This window comes from Bombus flavifrons, chromosome 12 (genome assembly GCF_040668555.2).
Source record: "Bombus flavifrons isolate JBK064 chromosome 12, iyBomFlav1_principal, whole genome shotgun sequence".
Lineage (NCBI taxonomy): Eukaryota > Metazoa > Arthropoda > Insecta > Hymenoptera > Apidae > Bombus > Bombus flavifrons.
In genome coordinates, this window is record NC_138453.1 from 9,654,926 (window position 1) to 9,677,361 (window position 22,436).

General features: G+C 41.6%; 1 protein-coding gene across 6 annotated transcripts in view; it reads left to right on the forward strand.

Annotated features, from left to right (window-relative positions):
* Window positions 1-22,436, forward strand: part of br (broad-complex core protein) — a 58,746-nt gene extending 36,310 nt beyond the window's left edge. For 2 of the 6 annotated variants that reach the window (XM_069125153.1, XM_069125155.1), the window contains exons 6-7: window positions 9,355-9,630; window positions 12,668-12,806. In XM_069125153.1, coding sequence (XP_068981254.1) covers window positions 9,355-9,617 — 263 coding nt within the window. In that variant the 3' untranslated portion in view covers window positions 9,618-9,630; window positions 12,668-12,806. The other 4 variants (XM_069125154.1, XM_069125156.1, XM_069125149.1 and 1 more) reach the window with 2 other exon arrangements.

A 22,436-nucleotide genomic window follows, 5' to 3' on the forward strand; every position in this document is an offset into this window, starting at 1 on the left:
TGACGGTCCAGCAGGCCCACCGTCGGCGATTCTCGCGATGAGATTATCGCACCCGTTACACGGCAACCCACTGCTGCCACCGGGTGTATGCTATACCTGCGACGTTTGCGGTAAAACCCTTTCCACGAAGCTCACCCTCAAACGGCACAAAGAGCAGCAACACTTTCAGCCCCTGAATAGCGCGGTCTGCGCTCTCTGCCACAAGGTGTTCAGGACGCTCAACAGTCTGAACAATCACAAGAGCATCTACCATCGTAGGCAGAAATAGAGCCGGTTATCGTCGCGTTATGCTCGCATCGTGCCGAGGAACACTGTAAAACGAGCTTAGTAGAAAGACAGAAAAAGCACGAGGGAAGGAAAAAAACGGTGCCAATGGACGACGTTGTGGGGGCTCCAAGGAATGAGAACGATCAACTTGTCGACAGCATGGCCGCTCGAAGGATCGCGATTGTTCTTCTCATTTTTCTTTCCTTTCCGCGTCTGTTCGATAACGCGCGTTACCGTTGCCTTTGTTATTGTCCCTTTTTTCGTCGTTCACGGCTGCAAGCCGCGCGAGTAAATGGAATTGTTGTTAGTTGTTAATTATTATCGATTGGTTAGTCGTCACGACGACGTGTTCGTTAGTTCGGCGATTTGTCTGTTAACATTTGCGATACATGGGACCAGTAACGTGATCTCGCGTCGATAGTTTTTAATCGGTCGAGAAAAAGGCGATACGTCGGTGGAGACGAAAGTGTAACGTAGTAGAGTTTTAACTTCGCGCGTGCATGCTGTTCGCGACGAGCGCACGCTGCTTCTTCGTCGATGGAGCGAGACCGAGAGACGTCCGTATTGCGAAGAGAGAGATATATCATGGAAATCGAAAGAGACTGACTTCGTAGAAACAGAAAATCAGTGCTTCCAGACGAACATGATGAACGTGGCGATTGTTATTCCAACATGGCAGTCGAGTGCACACCTTACGGGACGACACGTGTCGATATATTTTCACCGAGTTCCAATGTTGAACTTCTCCGGGCGAGATTTTGTACGGTCGAACGATGAAACGTACAAAATCTGAAAATTTTGGCCTCCATCTTTGGCCGGACTAACGTGTTATCAATTTGTTAGGGCTAAGCGTTTTACGAAGTGAGATTATTCTCATTATACGAAAGGATTCCTCGGTTTCTCGATGAAGAATCGAAACGAATCTTTTTCATCAACATAGTCGCGGAAGCTTGTGAGAGAATCAACCTTCCGGACGCGTCCCGTCCGCAGTCGAGGCTTTGCTCGTTGTTTCAGCGTTGCGAATGCCCGTTTTCATCGATTCGAGTCATCTTCAACGCACGTTCGACGAATCTAAAACGATTGCCACGACGACACTTCGGGTTTGCCGTTTTCCCTGATCAGTTTTACAATTTCTATATCGCGGAGTCTTGGAAGGAAATTGGGGGACGACGGTGATCGTGTATGTTCTACAGCGCGTAGTGCTGCAGAAAAATTAGTATAAATCGCATAGTTATTTTCGTCTACTTTTATACCGCGTAACTCTCCGGATCTTTCTACGATACTTGTGTGAAACTTTCGAATCGCCCGAGAGCCTAACGAAAGCGAGTTGGTCAGCCGACTGACCGAGGGTTTCGCGATGAAAAACGAAGTCTGGTCGTACGTTGGCGATGATTCGAAGGATATCGGCGGCTTCGCAGAATCGTCGGCTCGTCGAGTCAAACGCGAATCGTTTAGATTCCCGTGAACGGGCCGATCACACGGCAAATGTTCAGTGCAACGTCCTTTCGCGCGACTCGCCTTCGAGACGCGCTTAAACGACATTCTGTACCGATACACGGCTTAATCGCAGGCTATACAGTAGTTAGATTTATGTAATGCAACAAAGGAATGGGAGAGAAATGAAACAAAAAAAAAAAAAAAAAAAAGAAAAGAAAAGATACTTCCAGGTGTCGGAGACACCATCGTCCAACTAACTTTTAGGCGGAAACGTCCGAAACGTTTCGACAAGACTGTAAACGAAATATTGATTAATCAGAAGACTCGAGAATTTTTAATTGTTTAGTTGTTGAGGGAGGGCTACAGAGGGGAGGAATAATTAGTTTTGGGGGAGGGCAGGGGAAATACGCGCGGATGAAGCACAAGTGGGGAACCTCCGTCGCGGATCGATAACGATCGCATGGTAACACGGTTGTAAAAAGTAAACAAAAATGACAAAAAAGTTACGCAGTGGCAGGGTACCCGTGGTAGAGGGGACCGTGTACGTACGTTCTCCTCTGCGACGAATTTCGTCCTCGTTCCGCGACGGACACTGAGAGACAGGAGATATATTGATATAATATAATATAATATATATATTTTATCTTAATATATTCATTCCATATTAAAATGCTTTAGAGGGGTACCTTGCACACAGACACATATTCATTTAAATACTATATACCGGGCTTTACGTAAAGTACCTTATCTTATTAAATATTATTATTTTTTATGACTATTATATACGGACGATTATAGTTGCATTTTTATTACTATTATTGATCGTTGTCGTGGTCGTTAGCATCGAACGTTAATTTCACTTTCCTTTTTCGCTGTTAAATCTTTCATCACCGCAACGCACACCACTCGTTTCTTCTTCTTAATTCTTCTATGTTTTTGTTTTCATCGTACGTTCCGTAAAGTCGCGCGTCATCTCGACACACAATTCGCTGATATCCGATATCATCGTGTTTTCGAATCATTCTCGAGAGTTTTTTCTATACTCGCAATACTCAAAAGAAGAAGAGGGACGAGGAAAGCAGGAAAGGAAGGCGTGTTTCACCCTCGCGGCCTTGGCACGTTCATTTGCATACACTTGATTCTTTGCCACTTCTCCGCTCCGTGCCTACGTCGTCTACTTTCTTACTCGCACCTTTCGAATTTTCTTCATCTTTTTTCTTTTTCTTGCGTTATCGCGGCAAGACGCGCGTCAACGGAGGAAAGACGAGGGGAGATGACAGGGTTGGAGGAGAAGGGGCGCCGCGATGACGACACCGTTTCATGGGAAACGTTTCCAGGCGGCAGAAACCGTGTCGCGAATTTAAACACCTCTTCGGTTTTCAGATAGGGGAAGGGATGAGAAATGAGGAAACACGGTCCACTAACACTGACAGGTTACTTATATACTAAACGATAATAGCCATATATACATATAACCGACTACATAGCATATACCTATATTTTAGTAGAACTTTGATAAGCCATCTCGCGAGGACTTCCTGATGATCACGAGATCGTTCAGATACATATTTTGTCGATCATTCGGTAACGTTCGATGCTTTTTTACATCGTTTCCTTCCACCTTTCTTATTTCCATTTCGTGACGATCTCATAAACAGAGTCTCGGCGACATCATGGAAAATAAAATGTACGATCAGGTAAAGCTGAGAGTTTCTTGGAAAAATGTGAAACCCGTGTACCTAATGAGTACATCGTCTGAAACGATAATTCGCGCGTCAGGAAGGATTCGAGGGGTCCTGAACGATAAACATATAGACAGACTAGATCCCGTCGTGCGTCGACGTTTGTAGAGGATCGATCGCAAAATAATTCGCAGAGCACACATAGACACATACGATATATTTTACAACTTACCACTGTGCATCATTGTACAAACGGCGTGAGACATAGCCAGACATATACAGAGACACACACACACACACACACGTATGCGCAAACACTCGAGACATTTACAGACTGACATAGACAGCTGGATATACATATACATATACTTATCGATGAACATGGAATACACGTTAAACACGAAGACAACACTTGTACATCGTTAGATAGGCTATGATAATTTAAATTAGGTTATATTCTGTTAAGTGGTCCGCGTCGTTCGTATTTTCGGCGTGGTATACACTCGTGATTTCCGTTTCTATGACTGATGGTGAGGTTCAACGACGAATGAAATGGACGCGAGATGGATAGTGGGAGAACAAAAAAGAAAGGAAGAAAAAAAAATGTGAAATCGCTTTAGCAAATTTTCTTTAGAGTTCCGAAAGTACGTTCGACGCCGAGCATTTTCTTATGCAAACAAATGAGTAGGGGAATAAGGAACGATGTCGGGAAAGAGTGTGGTGTTTCTTTGTTTGGTTGGAAAGAGGAAATGAGGAAGAACGAAGCTTTAAATTACGAGAGTAACGAACACAATTTTATAGTAGTCAGTACTGGGGAAAGAACTGATATTGATAATATTTAAACTAGTAGATTTATTCAAAGAAATTGATTTGTGACTACTGTAAAAATGGCCAAATATAATTGCGGAATATATATTTCGCCCTCCGATCCGCGGTCGGCGCTATATTATGAGAATAATAAATTATTAATGAAATTAATATAAATTGAATGAATATTTAACTGCAAATTATATATTAGTAGAAGTTTATTTGAGTATTTTCTTTCTCTTTTTTTTCTTTTTTTTTTTTTTTGTTTATCATTCGTTTAATTTCGCTCTACGTTAACGCGTTATGAAGAGACCGTGCTACTGTGGTTTTAAATAATTTATGATTATATACCGACGGCTCGCGAAGTCACCCGTTGGGAATAATACACGCCGTTCTCGGAATTCGCGCTCTGTAGTTGGCCTTGCGAAACCCGCGCAAAGACAAGGAGCGAAGGTGCTTCCTTACTAATTTTAACGATTGGCCAGTGCAAAATGAATCGTTCGAAGCCGATTTCGAACCTCGAAAGACTGAATTGTTGAATTGAACGTGTCGCGCTTGGCAACGTCTGCTGTTTCAGCCCCTTCTTTCATCGAAGGGGCGTAGACGAGGGATGGAGTTTCACGAAAACGTAGTAGAAGAGACGAAAAATGTTCAACGATGAATTCGAAAAGCTGAGACACCGGGGACAAACTCGTGACGCGTACCTGATTGCTATCATCGTAGTTAGCCATCCGAACGCCATCCGCGACACGCTTTAGTCTCAGACTGAATTGGACTGATTTATCTTTTTTCTTTTTTCCTTTTTCTTTTTTTTTTCTTTTTTTTTTCTTCTATTTTTTTTTTATCGTTCTAATTAGTCGACTCTACATTGGACTGATCTTAAACGTTTCTTGACTGATGTTACCAAACAAATGTTAATTAAAAGTATCTAATTTCTAAGTTATAACACGGTTAGAGGGAAAGCATGAACGCGATCAGATTGGCAGGGCACCGCAGCAGTTCGAATCAACTGAGAAATGAATGAGTGAATGGGGAAAGCGGTACATATGTAACAGAATCGGCGCAACGCGTATTTTAATATTCATTCGTTGGCAGGACACACACAGTTCCATCTTTTTTTTTTTTTTTTTATTTTTATTATCGCTTCTGTATCTGACATATCCACGTTTCCTTCGTTCGCTTCTCGTTTTTTGTTCTTTTTTTTTTACACGTTAGGCTTTTAGCGCACAGACACTACTACTGTTTAATTATGGTCATGGGTAAGAGGCACACATTTATATACATAGTTACACACACGTCTAGGTTCTGTATCTTTTTTTTATTTCTTGTAATTATTATCCCGTAGACTTATGCAATAGCGACCGTAGGATCTTACAATGTTCTTTTTTTTTTCTCTGAGTTTTTTGTACTGTTTTTAACGCAAGCAGCTATTATACAATACAGACATGAGAGCAAGCAGCAGTTTCGTACAACAAGCTTTCTTAAATAATAACGTAAGCCGTAATTTCGTTCAATTACCCTACGATAGAGTTAAATTAGCGATCACCCACGGATACTGAGCAGACATATACCATCGACGATATCATTACCTGTGCGAGAACGATACACATCGCGATACCGTTGAATAGAATTATTTTGTAATTCCGAGTTATAGAGAGTATTCCGAGTATGAGAGGAAGAATGGGGAGAGGGAGAGAGAGAGAGAGAGAGATAGAGATAGAGAGATAGAGAGAGAGAGAGAGAGAGAGAGAGAGAACGAGGAATAGAGCGAAGAAAGAAGCAGCAAAGCACTGAGAAAAAACGAGCTTATTCGAAATTCGTCAGATATGTAAAATTGTATTGAGAAATAAAACACAACCGGTGCCATAGGCTCGAAACATCATGAAAAACATCCGGGGAACATGGAATAAAAAAAAAAGGCTGAATTCTTTCCGGTAACGACTCCGTTTCGGGTACAAATCGTTTCTTCTTAAGCGAAATAATGTCGAGCGTTACCGTGCTTGCTTATTATTTGTTATCTGCCAAGGTGTTCTGGTTATAATATATATTTATTGATGACTATTATTAATATTATTATATTATTATAATTATAGTTATTATTATTATTTTTATTTTTAAGCAATGTCAAATGCATCTTAATATATTTTCACCACATTTTTTTTATATAATATGAAATGTACTATTTGGTTTAATAATTCGCTTGTATTCTCTTTTTTCTTTTTCTTCGTTTTTAGTCACCTATCACATCCTCGAAAAGTGACAAAACCGATAACAACGGTCTCATGCCTGCAGGCAGGTACATTCACTCCTTTAACCCCGTTCGTGTTCCGCACCTGAACCTGTTAAACGATACGCATTGTGTCACGCCTCTTTCTTTCAGCTGGAAGGTAAGTTACGACATTTGAACGTTCGAGCCTGTATCAATGGGAAAACCGACACGAACCGGAATTCTACCGATCGTTTGGCAACGATCGTTCGATAAATCGCGGGTCCGATTCCGTTCACGCATTTTCGTCGATCCTCTTTTCACGTGGCACGTGAACGTAGAAACGTAATCGTACGTGAACGCCCGTCTCGCTTCGGAAATATCGCAGACGGCGCATGGTCGTGTGTGGAGATCGAAGTAAGAACGATTCTTCAGCAGCGGGAAGGGTCGAAAAGGGTTTCTCGAACGAGGAAAACCACGCGTGCCTTTGTTCTCCTGCGAAACGTTGATTTCCTCGGAAGTCAGAATACAAAACTTTTCGCATTTTTCCATCGTGGCGAAAGAGAACACGACAGTACCAAAGTATAGATGTTGGAGCCAAAAGGCAATCTAAGAGGCGACGCACATTCTCGATCCATTTGAACAAGATCGAGACCGTGAGAGAAACGAGGGCCATTCACAGTATGCAAAAAAGAAAAAAAAAAAAGAAGGAAAGAGAACGATTAAGCCGCCACGCCGCTCGCCAGGCTCACGCATTTATTACGTTTACTTCGAATTGCATGCTTTAAGTGTCACCCAGAATGCTCAGTGTTTCCTTCTCGTCGTCTCCTATTATTTCTCTTCTCGTATTTTTTTTTTACATTTTTTTAAATTTTATTTAATTCCTCACGTCCGTCAAGTTTCACGCAGAAGGCGTGACCCTTAACGAAGCATACGTTATACGTACGTACATATCTGTCTAGAATGATTGGAGAGTGTTTATATATATATATATTCTTATATATACTTTAGATCGGACAAAAAGGACTGCCTACGCAACTTTTGTACAACCCGTTCTCTGTTTATCTACGTCACACACAACCTTCTCCCGTATTATTCCCTTCCTTTCTATCGCTCTGTACGAGCGCCTTTTGTGCGTATGCGTACATGTGAATATGTGTGCACGATTGCGTGCGCGTGTACGTGTGTACGAATACGTTCCACGATCTCTCTTCCATCGAAATCCTCCGACCGACCTCATCAGTGAGGCTGTTCACAATTTCTTTTGCTTGAAGTTTAACGAGACGTAGCTCGAGAAATTGGATAAAAAGCTTTTTCCAGCCAAAGGCATTGAACGAAGGGGTTGGCCTCGCCTCCATTCGCGTTCGATGGCTAAAGGGCGAAGGAAGAAAAAAAAAGGCAGATACGGTATTTGTATTATATAGCCATACGCGCATAGGTTGCATCGCGCACAACGCTTCACCAGTGACTCCGTCTGACCGGATCTCTTTTAATTAACGAGCACGCGGCCATTACAAATGAACCGCGCGCCTTCTTATATTAACGCTTAATTCGTTTCCGTGTCTGTGCTTCGTTTCGTTCTTCAAACCGTATAGTATAGTATAGTATAGTACAGTACAGTACAGTACAGTATATACATTTTCTTTCTCCGTCCCTATTTTTTTCTTTTTCTCTTTCTAAATCTACCCCTCACTGGCTCGCCCGCTTGCTCGTTCGTTCGTTCGTTCGTTCGTTCGTTCGTTCGTCCACCAATCCGTTCGTTCGTTGCATCTCTATCTTCTTATCTGAATTGCATACGTCGTAAATGCATAAAGTCGCAAAGGAGACGGCCGGAATGCCAACAGGGCTGAAGAGACACGGAGTCATTCTACTTGTTTCTCTGTGTGCGCGCGTGTACGTCTTAACCCTCGTTGAAGGCTTTAGTTTCGCGGTGGGTTCGTCAGCGGTTCGAAGAAAAAACTGCCATTGAAAGTTCTTACTTCGCTCCCCCGAAAGGCGACCAGCCATCTTGAAACGTCGTCGGAAGAGTTTCCACACCCCCAGAGCCTCCCCCCTTTCTTTCGCTATATCGAATGTGCACTCTGGGTTCGTTTCACTTCGTTTTCCTTTTCGCCTTGTTTTTCCTTTTCGAATCTTGGTCCCGTTTAATCTCGCGACGATTAAAATGAACGGCATCGCGCGCACGATAGGGTGGGTCGAGGCCGGGACTTCCATAGAATGCCAACGAGGGTCACGAGGTACGCGGAAATACGAAGGATCGTGAAGGTGATCGCATCGCAGAGACGTTGATGCGATTGTTGAAAAGTTGCGCGAATCATGTAAGGAGGCACGTTCTAAAAAGCCTAAAGAAACGTTGAATTCTGACAGTTTTTGCCGTACAATGCGACAGCTAGAACTGGTTCGTGAATAATTTGTAAAAACGCGACAATAACGTGTAGAAAGAGAGAATGAGTGAGAGAGAGAGAGAGAGAGAGAAAAGGCGAGCGAGAGAGAGAGAGAGAGAGAGACGGGGCCGAGATTTGAAAAGACACCATCGAAGAAAGGACTTTTCCGACATTTATCTTTCGGTATAACGATCGGATTCGTTTTTACATGTTTTTTACATTTTCCATCCTCGTGAAAGAAACGAGCCCACCTAATACGCGCGATATCCATTTCCATCTGACAACGTTCCACGTTTTACTTACCCGTTATTGAACTTACCGCGTCGTTTAGGAGAATACGAGCACGGGCGAACAGAGAACGAGCGAGGGAGAAAGAGAGATTGAAAATAACAAGGGACGAATTTAAGAAAGAAAGAAAGAGGAAAATGTTAGAGAGCAGGAAGAAAGAATGGGAAGAAAGAGGACGGTGATGAACAGAGAGAAAGAGTTTATCGCTTGCGTCATCCTTTGATACGAGATAGGGTTTAAGTGTGGGGGTTGCAGCTGCATGAGGTGCATTGTTGTGTTTCAGTGCTCACCTCTATGACGGGGCTGACCTTGAACTCTCTGAACACCCAGTCAGCGAAGAAGCTGTTCACCTGCCAGCTGTGCGGCAAGGTGCTATGCAGCAAAGCATCCCTGAAACGCCACGTTGCCGACAAGCACGCCGAGCGACAGGAGGAGTACAGATGCGTCATCTGCGAGCGGGTATACTGCTCGCGTAACTCCCTGATGACCCACATATATACCTATCATAAGAGCAGACCCGGCGACATTGACATTAAGTTCTTTTGAAGGTTTAGATAAGGTAGGGACACGTACCTCTCTCATACATCACATAGATCTCTCGCGGAAGTTTTCTCGCGTTTCTTACCAATCGATAACCTCTCCTATTTTTCCTATCTCTCTTATCACTTCCACAGAGTCTATCAACCAGCCTTTGGATTCGACGCCGGTTCAACCTTACCACGTCGCCGTTGGAACGATCGCGCAGGTCACAATCGCGTAATCATCGGTTCGCTATACGACCTCGGCTCCGCGTACAACAGTTCCGTTCCTTCTTCATCTCGCAGAAAATGCATGCCAGAGAAACCGGTCTCAACTCCCACGTGGACCGACCCTTCTTCTTCTTCTTCTTCTTCTTCATCTTCTTCTTCTGCTGCTACTACTACTACTACTACTACTACTACTACTACCACCACCACCACTACCGCCACTACTACTACTACTACTACTACTACTACTACTACTACTACTTCCCTACCTCCTCTTCTTGCATTTCGAAGCTTTCGTCCCAGCGTCGTTCGTTCCCTCCGTCCTGTTTATCCTGCAGAACTGCTTTTCTTTCTTCTCCTCCCGTCGTCCTTCATTCTCTTCGGTACCGTACGGTCGCCGATCGAATTCTTCCGGTATTCGCAGCTCCGTTATACCCCCTGCGTCGGTGACTCGGGATCGATGCGTCGAGTACTCGTCCTTCATTCGTAACGACGCTGGAGACACAAGAACCATGCCGATCGTCGGATCGAACAGTCAGAGACGATCGCTGAATTGGCCGATCGTACGTTTAATGGGGTTACACTTCAATTACGAGTAGTAGGTCGAGTTTTTTAGTCTCACTGACCAAACGACCGATCAGCAGGATGTAATTACGCTTCAGGTTATTCCCACTAACACCACCCACACCATACTCTTCCCGTTTCACATCTCTCTCTCTTTTCTTTTTTTTTTTATACGTTTTGTGGAAGTCAATTTGTTTATCTGTACGTGGTCGTTCCCGCTTGCTTTTACATCTATATTCTCCTTTTTTGGGTTTAAAAAGTTTTTTTCTTTTTTTCATGTACCCTATTTATTTTCGTCGTGGCTCCTCGATGTTTGATGTTGTATATGCATGCTAATTCGTACCGTCGTTTAATGCTCGTTTTGCAGCTTCGATGCCTAACACGGAATGCCAGCTTTCAGTGCGGTGGATCGATCGTCGATGAATCGTCGAAAATTGAACTTTTTTTTTTCCTCGAGAAGTCAAACGTTTCACGAAATCGTCCTTTCGTTCGTTTGCATCGCTGCATGACGATAGTGCACACTCGCGTCATAGCTTCGTTAATCCCGACTAATCTCTCTTTTTTTTTTTTTTCGTTTTCTAACAAAATTAATTTCATTCGCCAGCCCGCGAGGAATTAGCGCGTATTGATTTTTTCATCATTAACCAACGGGCGTACGAGCATGACTGCGCAGCCCTTTGCACGCACAAACATTTTCATTCGAGAGGAAACGCGTGCGTTATCGCGGGAAGGTAATTCGTAGCTTGTTTCACGCAGTTTTATTGCACGACTACCAGCACTTCTGAAGCGTCGGATTAATTATCGTCTTTTTATCTTTTATTTCTCTTGCGATCTAATTTCATTGGCGGGAAACTAACAGAAAATGGAATTGAAACTAACCTGAATGGTAGATTCCGTAAACACAACGCGTCTGGCATGGTGGTTTTGGTCCTCTTCGTCTCAAATTCACTCGACTAATTGCAACACGGTGAATTAACGATGGTTTCAATCGCATGGATCGCTTACAGTTCCATCCGATATACTCCGGTATACTCCGACATATCGATCGGCGAAGCACCAAATTGCCTCGAGAGGGAGAAAGAAAGAGTTAACCTGTGCTAATCCTTAATTGATCCCGAGACAGCTGCTAGGGTTGAATTAAAACCGAGCCGAGGTCGTCTCGAGAATGAAAGGAAACAACTTTAATTGAGAATTGCATCGAACGTTCGAGGTTCCAGCTAATTACGAATATACCGTCGTAGACGGTCGTCCTAACGTCGAAATTCCTGGCTGATTTAACGTACGATCCTCTCCGATTCGCGAGAACCTTCTCTCCTCTTGATTTCCCTTGGACGTTCGACGAAGATTAAATCCTAAGTGACTGAGTTGTAATTCGTATCATCGTGAGAGAACAGTGTCGTGATTTGCGTATGCGCAACTTTCTTTATTCGGATTGTTAAGTTATACCAATGATAAAACTGTTTTCGCACGATGATAAGGATTACGAATACATTGTTACAGACGGCAATTTTATCGTCGAAATCCCTGGCTAATTTAATGTACGATCTTCCTCGATTCGTGAGAACCTTCTCCTCTTGCTTTCCCTCGGACGTTCGAGGAAGACTAAATCCTAAGGGATCAACTTGTATTTTGCACCGTCGTACGAGAACAGCATCGGGATTCGAGTATGTTTAGAAACTCGAGAATTAGAGAGACTGTTACAGTAAGAGGGCAGCTCCACTTTCCAGTAATTTAGAGAAACCAATGAGAATCATGGGAAAATCAATAAAAATCCATCCACATTTTTGGAACATTTTAGAACTATAAATTTACAGTCAACTAATATTCGTAGTAAAATAAACTTTCGCACTTTCGAATGTTAATTAATTTATTAATCTGCCTGGTGATAAATCCTCTGGGTATAATACGAACAAGGTTAGTATCGCGTGCTATAAATTCATAGTCAATTAATATTCGTAGCAATAAACTTTTGCGCTTTTCAATATAAAGCTTTCGAACACTCGTTTATCTATTAATCTGACGACAGAAAAATCCTTTGGGTACCGTACGAACAAGATTAAAAGCACAATTTACTGAAACATTGAATATTTTTTTTCTCGGTATATAATTTTCAAATAAATTCAATTTATATATATTGGAGCTGTCTCTTCACTGTTTCGTAATCTTTTCAACTACGATAATTCAGATTTTCAAACCTACCTACGTTGGTTTGATTCCATTCTCGCACGATGGTGAAGAACGACCATCAAATAAAAATATTTCTGACGAGCGATGGACGATTTTCAGGTACGGGCAACGGGATGCATCCAGCACCGTCGACGCCTCCCTCTGCCATGTACCGGATGCCACCGCCAACGGCGGGTGGCATAAACGAGCCTCAGGAATGCCCGTACTGCCGTCGCAACTTCTCATGCTACTACTCCCTGAAGCGTCATTTCCAGGATAAGCACGAGCAATCGGACACCCTCTACGTTTGCGAGTTCTGCAACCGTAGGTATCGCACGAAGAACTCACTCACGACGCACAAGAGCCTGCAGCATCGTGGTTCCAGCGGTATGCTCAAGAGGCTGCTGAGGAACACGACGATTAAGAACGTTATAGGCAGCATGCAACAGGCTCAGATGCAGCAGCAGCCGCAATGAAAATGTCGGAACCGTCTTACAGTCTCCCCGTCCCGGACTCTCTGCATCGTCATACTCATCATTATCGTCAAGGTTCTCGTCTTCATGCGATTTTTCGTCGCTCATCGTCACCCATGCGCGATCGGTCACCGATCTTCGCGGACCAAGACACGCTGCGACGCATCTGGATGCATCAGGGAGCAACGAAACGCGCGTTTCCTGCTTACCGAGCTGGTACACGTTCGAAAACAGAGGTCGAGTAAATCGAAGAACGAGTTCGAAGGTACGAAGCGCGTGGATCGTGGACGAAAGAAAAGGCTCACCTCGAATACCACTAATTGGACGATCGTCGAAAGGATCGGCTTCTCTTTGCCGGTTTCCCCCCATGCTCTTCCATCGGGGAGTTGCGCGATCGGCGCCCTCCTCCACGTTCCGTATTTCGTCGTTTTGTAGTTCTCCTCGAGTCAAGACTGCGATTAATCCAAAGAAGAAAGAAGAGAATCGACTGAGACGTAGTTTTGAGAAAATTTTCGGCTGGTTGAAGGTTGTCGTTGCGCGCGGGCTCAGAATACATTCCATTGCGTCGGATTCTAGCCACGCCGAGGCTTGGACCGATTTTAACGAGATCTCGAATGCGACTAACGCTTTGAAACGTTCTATCAAGGGACTGGTCGTCAAGGGTCATGACACCGGACAACGTTCCCACAGGCAAATATCAATTTTGGAAAAAACGAGAACGTAGAAGTCGGTTCGGCGACGTGCAAGTAGAACAGACCGGAATAGTCAGACGTAGAGTGGAATGGTAGACATCTGTTTTTGAAGCGCGGTATTGCCTGTTCGGTGCGTTTGTTTGGTCGAGTCCCTAACAGTCCCACGAATCATGTCAATTTTCAAATATCAGCTTGTCAGCGGTTACCGTGCTAGACAAGATCTGTTCGGTCGTTTTGAAGGTGGCAGGGTTTTGAAACGGCGATCTCGAATCGCGCGGCAGGGAAGCACGGAGAATGCAAGAGCAGCGAAGAACGGAGATGGTGTTTGAGCGAAGAATATGGTGAAGAAATTGCGTGAATAGAGAGTGCGTGGATTATGCTTGTACGTCTCTGTCGCTAGTTTAGGCGCGCGCATATAAACGAGCAAGAGTTTCGTTGTTGGCGTGAAGGTTTACGAGTGTTTGGGAATCGTAGATCGAGGATCTTAGGCCTAAGTGAAAATCAATTAAAAAGTCTACAAATATGTGCTCAAATTTCGGAAATCGGGAAAGAGAAGTAAACGCCGCGAATTGAAAGAAAAGCGACAAGAAACGGTCAGTTTGTGGTGGTGGGTGGGGATGGAAAGAGTTTGGGGTTGCCAGGAAAAGGGCGGAAGGAGTATAGCGAATTAACGAAGTAAGCCGAGCGGAGCAGGATAAAAAAGATCGGATAAAGAGAGGAAAGTTTCGCGTGGAGACGAAGGAATAGATGACGGCGAGTGGGAGGGAGGGAGAGAGGGAGGGATGGAGGAGAGTCGTTAGAAAAGTGCAAGTAGAAGTTAGATATGGGCTCTTAAACGTGTACAGGTCCGTCGTGCGCGCAAATTACAGACTATATTTTTAACTCTTTAAAAGTAATATTTTGAACTGTACATATATTATATTCGTACGATATTGATAACGATGATATTCTCTTGTTCAGGTTTTATAAGAATGGGGAACGAATGGGAAGAAATGAGAAACGGAGTTAGTTCGACGTAGATAGAACCACACGGCGGGCAGGGCAGTGCAGGCTCTCGCGTCTTCTCCAATTTCGTTTCGTTCGCGTTTCACGCGTTCTAATTAGCGAATGTGCAATATTACGAGTAAGGGGGTAAATTTTATGGGATACGGTTCTGGCTCGTCTTGGAAAACGACGCAACGTGCACTCCGGCGCTCTCCATTCAAGGCGACCAACTTCTTTCCGTCTCGATCTTTTTCGTTTTTTCTCTTCGTTTGGTCGTGCCGTTCGAACGAGAAAGGAATCTAGAAAAAGACAGAGGGGATCTAATTAGGCCAAAGAAAAGATACACGGGGTGGGGTGGGGATGGAAACGATGAAAAGCAGTGTGGCGTACGAGGAACGATTTGTGCGAGATTGTCGAACACTGCCCTGTTCTTTTAAATCTTCGACACGCATCCATGCTATGTTAAAAAATAAAATAACAAACGAACGTACAAGCAAAAAACGGAAACCCTAAAAAAAAAGTTGTTCGTGCAACGTATTCAGGTTTTAGAACTCAGTGTAAAAAGAAGAAAGAAAAAAAAGAGAAAAAAAACATGACGTTTTATCATGTAAGATGGTTACAAAGGGAGAAAAAAAAACAAACAAAAGAAATGTCATTATAACTAACGAGCAAGTACAAATTATCGAAGGAAAATGATAAAACAAATTACGTCTACGTCTAATTCTTAGGTTCCGTAGTAATGGGGGAATAATGAAAAGAGGGAAATATTTAGCGAGACGCGAGGAATAGAGTAAATTGCACGCGTCTTTTCGGGTTTTAGTGACGGTAGCGCGCAAGGGAAAAAGAAGAAGCAAAAAAGAAACGAACGAATAGAAAAGAGAAAGGTGGAAATTAAAGGACGAGAGAACAAGTTTTCCAAACATATCTTCGAAACGAGAAGTATACCGTGAATGAAAAATACGATTTTAGATTTAGGTGTCTTCCGAAGATGGAAGTTTTTAAAATAATTACGTATACATTTGTAGAGTTTAAAAAGGGGAGAGGTTTTTCGGCGGCCGGTCAAAGCATAATGTGGAGAAAGAGAGAGAGAGAGAGAGAGAGCGAGAGCGAGAGAGAGAGAGAGAGAGAGTGGAAGAGTGAAAGAAAAATAAAGAAGAAGATGAAACGTTCCTTTCGCGCAAAAGGAGGCGGGATTTACAATGGACGTCTTTGCTTTCCTAAAATTTCGTTTCGACTCGGGAAAAGCTTAAAGATAATTCGTTAGTGAAAATTATCCTAGTCATTTTGGAAACTTTTTATAATTCTGTGATATATCGAACGCGAAGTATCAAGATGTATTTGGCGCTACAAAATAAAAAGGGGAACAAAGAATTGGGAGGGTTAAAAAAAAAAGAGAAAAAAATCACGGGGTGGGAGGAAAAAACTATTACGTTCCACATTATGATTGCCGGCGTGTGTGCAAATTGCATATATATTACATAATTGGTTAATTGATATCGGGAAATTCTGTGATGTCCTTCAGTTGGGTATACTAGATCGAGGAATATTAGAGATATATGAAGAAAACAAGAAGTATACGGAATTAGGTCGATGTTCGGTGTTGTGTAAGTTAATATTTGTAAAGGAAAAAAGGAGAAAAGCCGAGACTTTTAATACCGAGAAGATTAAAATCAGATGCTGCCGGAACTCTCGCGATTGTCCAAACGACCGCTGATCCGCTTGGAAATAAAAAAAAAGAAAAAAGAATTCGTCTGAGGGAAACGGGGGAAGAACTGATAGCGCATCGTTGGAAAATTTGCTGGGAAAACCCGTCTGTAGAAAAAAGTGTCGGGCTTATTGGCTCGGAATTAAGAATCGGTACGATACCAAAGTGGATTTGACTGTTAGTGCGATTATTTTACTTGTTTCTTTTTGTTTTCTGTTTTTAAGCGAGACCAAAGGCTTTTAATCGGGTTTCCCGACGATGCCGCGCGAAATATACCGCGTTCCCTGTGATCAGCTGTCGTCGAGAAATCGAGGGAAACGCAGTGTCTGGGTATTTAACATATCTCTTCAGGGTACTCGACCCACTGTACGCTGACACGGTGTTGAATCGAAAATCTTAAAAATAGAAAAAAAAAAATTACAAAAAAAAAAAAGAAGAAGAAGTAATAAGTATATCATACACACACAAAATCTATTCCAATGTGCCAACGTCTTCGAACTAAAGAAAAAAAGAAAAAAAAAATACAAGGAACTTTAGGTCTTCTACTATTTACACGAGAATCGAGAAAAGGATAGTAGTTAGCCGCGCGTCGCATCTTCTTATCGAGAAACGAATATTACCAACATTATTACTACCACTAATCGTTTTTAGGATTTAAAGCGAATATTATACAAGATACTATCGAAGAACTTTTTCGAACTTTAATGCATGGATTTTCGTCTCGTATGCTATTTAAGGGAAGAAACGTAAGGAGTTCTAAATGGAGAGAAAGAAAAGAGCGGAAGAGTGGGAGAAGAAGACGGTGAAACAGAAAATGAGAGAATGGGTGTGAAAGAAGGAACGAAAGGGTGGGAGAGAAAGAGCGGGTGTGAGAGGTAAGAAAGAAAATATTTTAAACTATCTATTTTTATTTGCATTCTAATATCTCGTGCGTGTAAATATTATATATCGATAAGCAACGTGTACCTCTGACGTGAATTGCAGAGGAAAAGGATATTGTAAATGGTACCGGCATAGGCATTATATCATATTGGCAATGGACTGCGATCGTATGAACTGAACGTTGGAAAGGCTTTGCGTCCCTGCGCGGACGATATGTGGTTATTGTTGTCTCAAGAGAAAAAACGCTGTTTGTATCATGCACTTCCTTTTTTTCTTGTCGACCGTGAATCGCAATCGACGAAACAAACACAACCGACTTGTCTTCTGCAGAATTTTTATACTGTGTGAACCCTGACTACCGAATAACCGGATTTATTGTAAAGGAAAACTCGTGGAACTTGCACGTGGCGAGTACAAATCATTGTAGTTACGAATCGTTTTACGATTCGTGACCACGCCAAGTTCGACGAATTTTTCGCAACAACCATACGTAGATTCTAGCTTCCGTTTGAACCGTTAGATCCGTTGAACTTCATACGCAAACGTTAGTAGAGGTTTTTTATGTTAGTTGTGACTCTTTTTCTTTTTCGTTTAATCAACGAGTTGTATCGCATCTGAGCCAGCAGCTCAAGTGCTCAAGTTAATTTCCTGGCGCTGTGACGAAATACTTTGATACGAGAATTTACTTTCGAGAAGGCTGATTTTTATAATTTTTAAACGCGGACGTTTTAAATTAAGGAGTGAAATTTATTTTTACTAATTTCCAGACTTTTTTTGTAATCCCTACCGTTTAGGGAGAAATCGACTGATTAGGCTGTTTTTTTTTTTGATTGGTTTAAACTTTTTCTTGATCATGTGATATTGTCTTACCAAAGAGCATCGGGAAATTGTGAAAACTTCTCGGACTTTCGATCGATACCCACCTCGGGCACGCACAATCCGAAGATACGATGAAACTTTATCGATTTCCGATCGATGTTTTCCCTGTCTTTTCGGACAGTCGCAAGATCGTTCTATAAAGTATTTATACATTAGCGAGCTTGCGAATTTTTCCTCTTAAAAAAGGTAAACGATAGTTTCGAGGGTCTGAGATATCGCGTAAGTTCGAGAAAGCGTCGCGACTTATTATTATTCTTGGTACGAAAATTCTTCGGTTTCGGTTGAAAAAGAAACGAAATTTTTGTATGATTTTCAAAAGGGGGATCAAAAACAAAAAAGTGGAACTACGAAGGGAAAAGAAACGAAAAGTATAAAGAAACGCATCTTCGAATCGAAAATTTAAACAAATTGCTTAGGGATGTATGATTATGATGAATTGATAGAAAAAAAAAGAAGAAATGAGCGAAAAAAATAACGTCGAACATAGGAGAAAGACTACTTAGATTTATTTTTATTATGTCTTCAAAAAGACTTTAAATATAATATTTATATTGTGCCATAATTAATATTAACAAAACCTTAAGTATAAATTAATTGTTACGAAAGTTTTTAAATTTATCGGAAGGGGAAAATTGCAAAAACATAAAAAAATGAATAAGATGATGAAAAGATATCTCTACTGTCTATCGATAATTAACTGTACGATAGTTATTAAGAAAAGAAGTTACGTCATTTTTAAGTGAATACTGCATTTACAAGAGAAGCTAGGATTAAAGATAACAACGGTTGATCACCTCCGCTCATCATGTAACACTAATACGATTCGTGTAGCGTGCGCCCCTTTTGTCATTCCTATCACGAGAAACACACCGTAACACACACAACAAAAAAAAAAAGAAAAAAAAATGCGACAAAGAGAAAAGAAACAGAAAACTAGCGTAAAGAAAAAACTGAATGACTCCCGCCGTTTTTCAGCGTAAGAAATAACGCATCAGTTTGTTCTTGCCAAATTTGCGAAACGCCCCACTCCTTTCGATGCGTGCGACAGAAGCAACCGAGAATCATCGACTGGTTTCTTGGCGATATTTTTCTGGGTCTTATTTATTCATAAGTTTCTTCATCAACCGTCCCGGATGTAAAAGCACGACGAAAGAAACGGGTCGATGATATCATCAGGGCCGACGTCGAGCGAAAAGGGCAATGCGTATGCGAAAGAAATCGCGATGGAAGTAGAACGTGTCGTGTAACGCGATTCGTATCGAAGGAACGATCAGAAATTGTCAACGGTGACGAAGGCGTCGCCTTTATGGATATCAGAAATGCAAAACGATATTCGGTGAGACATAGAATTTTTTCAAAGAAAATACTATCTGCGTTGGTAACTGGGAAAGTCGAGGGAGGTGAGCATTTTCTTCATCGTTGACAACTCTCCTTCTGTTCGTTCCTTCAATGGCGCATACTTTTGCAACTCGGTCTGCACCACGCAACACGGAAACGGCATCGAATATCATCGATTCATTTGATTCTACATATCGTCTCTGTGAGTGTATTCTCATATAGATGCAGATCCTCGTGTCATTTCGATATCATCGGAACCCACATTTTACTTTCTGTTCCGTGTATTATCACAGAAATTCTGTCTATCGTGTCTTTTTGCCTGTTCAACGTTATCAGTGATGTTTATTATCGGTATGACTACTACGAACATTAAAAAATCAATCGATTACCAGGGATAGTTCAATCATTAGTTAGCTCGCGAAGAGAAGAAGAAGAAGAAAAAAAAAAAACGTAAGAACGATGTACGATATATTTGACGAGGAGTCGATGGCACGTTATGTTAACTTTTTATGTACATAAATATATATATGCAGATATGTACGTATACATACATAACACGCATAAAATATTATATAGGCCTATTTTGTAAGGTTTCTCCTTGGTTTTATTTTTATGTTAATCTTTTTTCCGATTTGTTACAGCGATTTTTTTTTCGAGAGTGATTGTTTCAACGCGTTAAGGAGAACTTACTGGATACTTATTATTATTATTATTATTATTATTATTATTATTATTATTAATTATTATTATCATTATCACAATTATTGCTATTATTATTATATTACTCATTGATTATTGCTATTATTATTATTATTACTCTTGCAATTATTGTAATAATAATTCTTAGCACTAGACTTATTATTTTTATTATTGATTCTGTCGCGGTTACGATCGTTCAGATTTTGTTTCTTTCCTGTTTTTTTTTTTTTTTAAAGGTCGATCGATCGCGATGTGTGCGCGCACCGTGTTGCGTGAGAAACACGGGACAAGCTCTGCGTCGCGTTAAACTTTCAGACCTGTTGCGAATCGCCCACACATCGTGAACACACGTTATCGTTTTCTCGCGCTTTTTCAGTTTCTTTATTGTTTTCATTAGCACTTTTTTTTTTGCTTCTTCCTTGTCACGAATCACGAAGCGTCGATGGTTTCCATCCGTTTATAAGGTTAATTTTAGTCCCGTAATTTACAAATACGAAGCATAAATTATTAAGAGATAGACCGGGTCGTCGAGCGCAAAAGGATCCACGTGTTGCGAGCATCTATATAGAGAAAGTGATACTTTATACTATTTTCCTCGGTTCGAATCTTCTTTTCGTTTTCCGGAACGAATCACGTGGTCGGCACACTGTGTGTCGCCAAAAGCGAATTTTCGACTCACCGTTCACGATTGGTCATAGTTATTGTGCACTCTCATCGAGATGTATGCCATATTATTCGTCTTATGCTCGATTTTTAATCTGTCATTTCAACTTCCGTCGTCTTTCACTCGGAGCATGACCTAGAGAAAAAGAAAAACGAACAAAAAACAAAAAAAAAAAAATAAAAAATAGGAGAGAGAAAAACAGTAACGCAGAAAGAAATCTTTATGGAAGGCAAAGTAAAATGAAAGAAAGAAAAAAAAATGATTCGCGACGTTGTGGAATCTTTCGTGGACAATCACGGCCCGACTATAATTGTAATTGTAAACAAAGTGCAACACGCTGCCTTGCTGAACAGTACAAGTACAAAACGAATACAAATACATAAAACATGTCTTCGATTTAATGGATGGAAATGATTCCGGTAGTTAAGATATCAAAAGTACGAGAGAGAAAAAAAAGAGAAAAAAAAATGATTTAAAAAAAAAATAAGATGAAGAGGAAGAACAAAGCGTTTTAATCGTAGGGAATGGAAGAGAAAACGAGCCTCCGTTGTAAGCAACGCCGCTGTTCGTCGAGCGTGTAGGAAGAGAGAAATGCGACACGGCGTGCGTTCGTTCAGAAATACCTCAGTTGCCGTGGCCTCAGACATACAAACGCGCATACGCTCGTTTTAACACGCGTCTTACCTTATTATCCGTCGTTATATCAGTCGCTGACAGGCTTTCTTGTACATTTTTTACTATTTCCAGCATGAACGACACAATCGAAAGCTCAAAGCAGCAGCCCTACAGAAAATTCACTGTAACCCAGCCGAGTGTGTCTTTCCTTTCGTTTCTCGTTTCGTTTCCAACGAGGAAGATGAATGAAAATCAAAGTAGAAAGGAAAGACATCGTTCGTAAGGATATTCGATCGGGCGTCGAACCGTGAGACGCGTAAAAATCGCTAATGGTACGTTAGTTCAAAGCAAGACACGTCACTGCCAAACAAAAAAAAAAAAAAAAAAAAAAGAAAGAAAGAAAGAGTTTACGCGAGGAGAGCCTCCGTTGAATAGTCGAGACACAAGAGTCACGGAAATGAAAACGTTCCGAGTCTGAGGCCCGGCAATAACAGATTCTCATCTAAGCTACAATAGTTGTTGTACTTACTTGTCTTCTATTTTGTCACTACATTGTCTGGGTATTAATGCGAGCAGGGTGACGCGCGTCGTTCCTCGTTCGATCAGGTCGCTGGTCGATTCACAGATAGAACACGAAGAAATGAAAACTGTCAACGTAACCGTGAAAGAACAACGCGAATATTCACGATCGAAAATCGCGGGAAATTCATCGAGAAAGAATGAAGAAAAGTTGCAGGTGTATGGGAACGTCGCGCGTATACCGCGAGCGCGTAACAGTCGCCGTATTATTATATTTTACAGAATGCAAAGTATAGATATATAAATAAATGAATGAATAAATGAAATATATATATTGTTCCGTTATCGCCGTTATACCATCCGTGTAACATAACATTGCGAATAAATTTGCAGTTTATTAATCGACGAAAAAAAAAAAATAATAAAAAATAATACAATT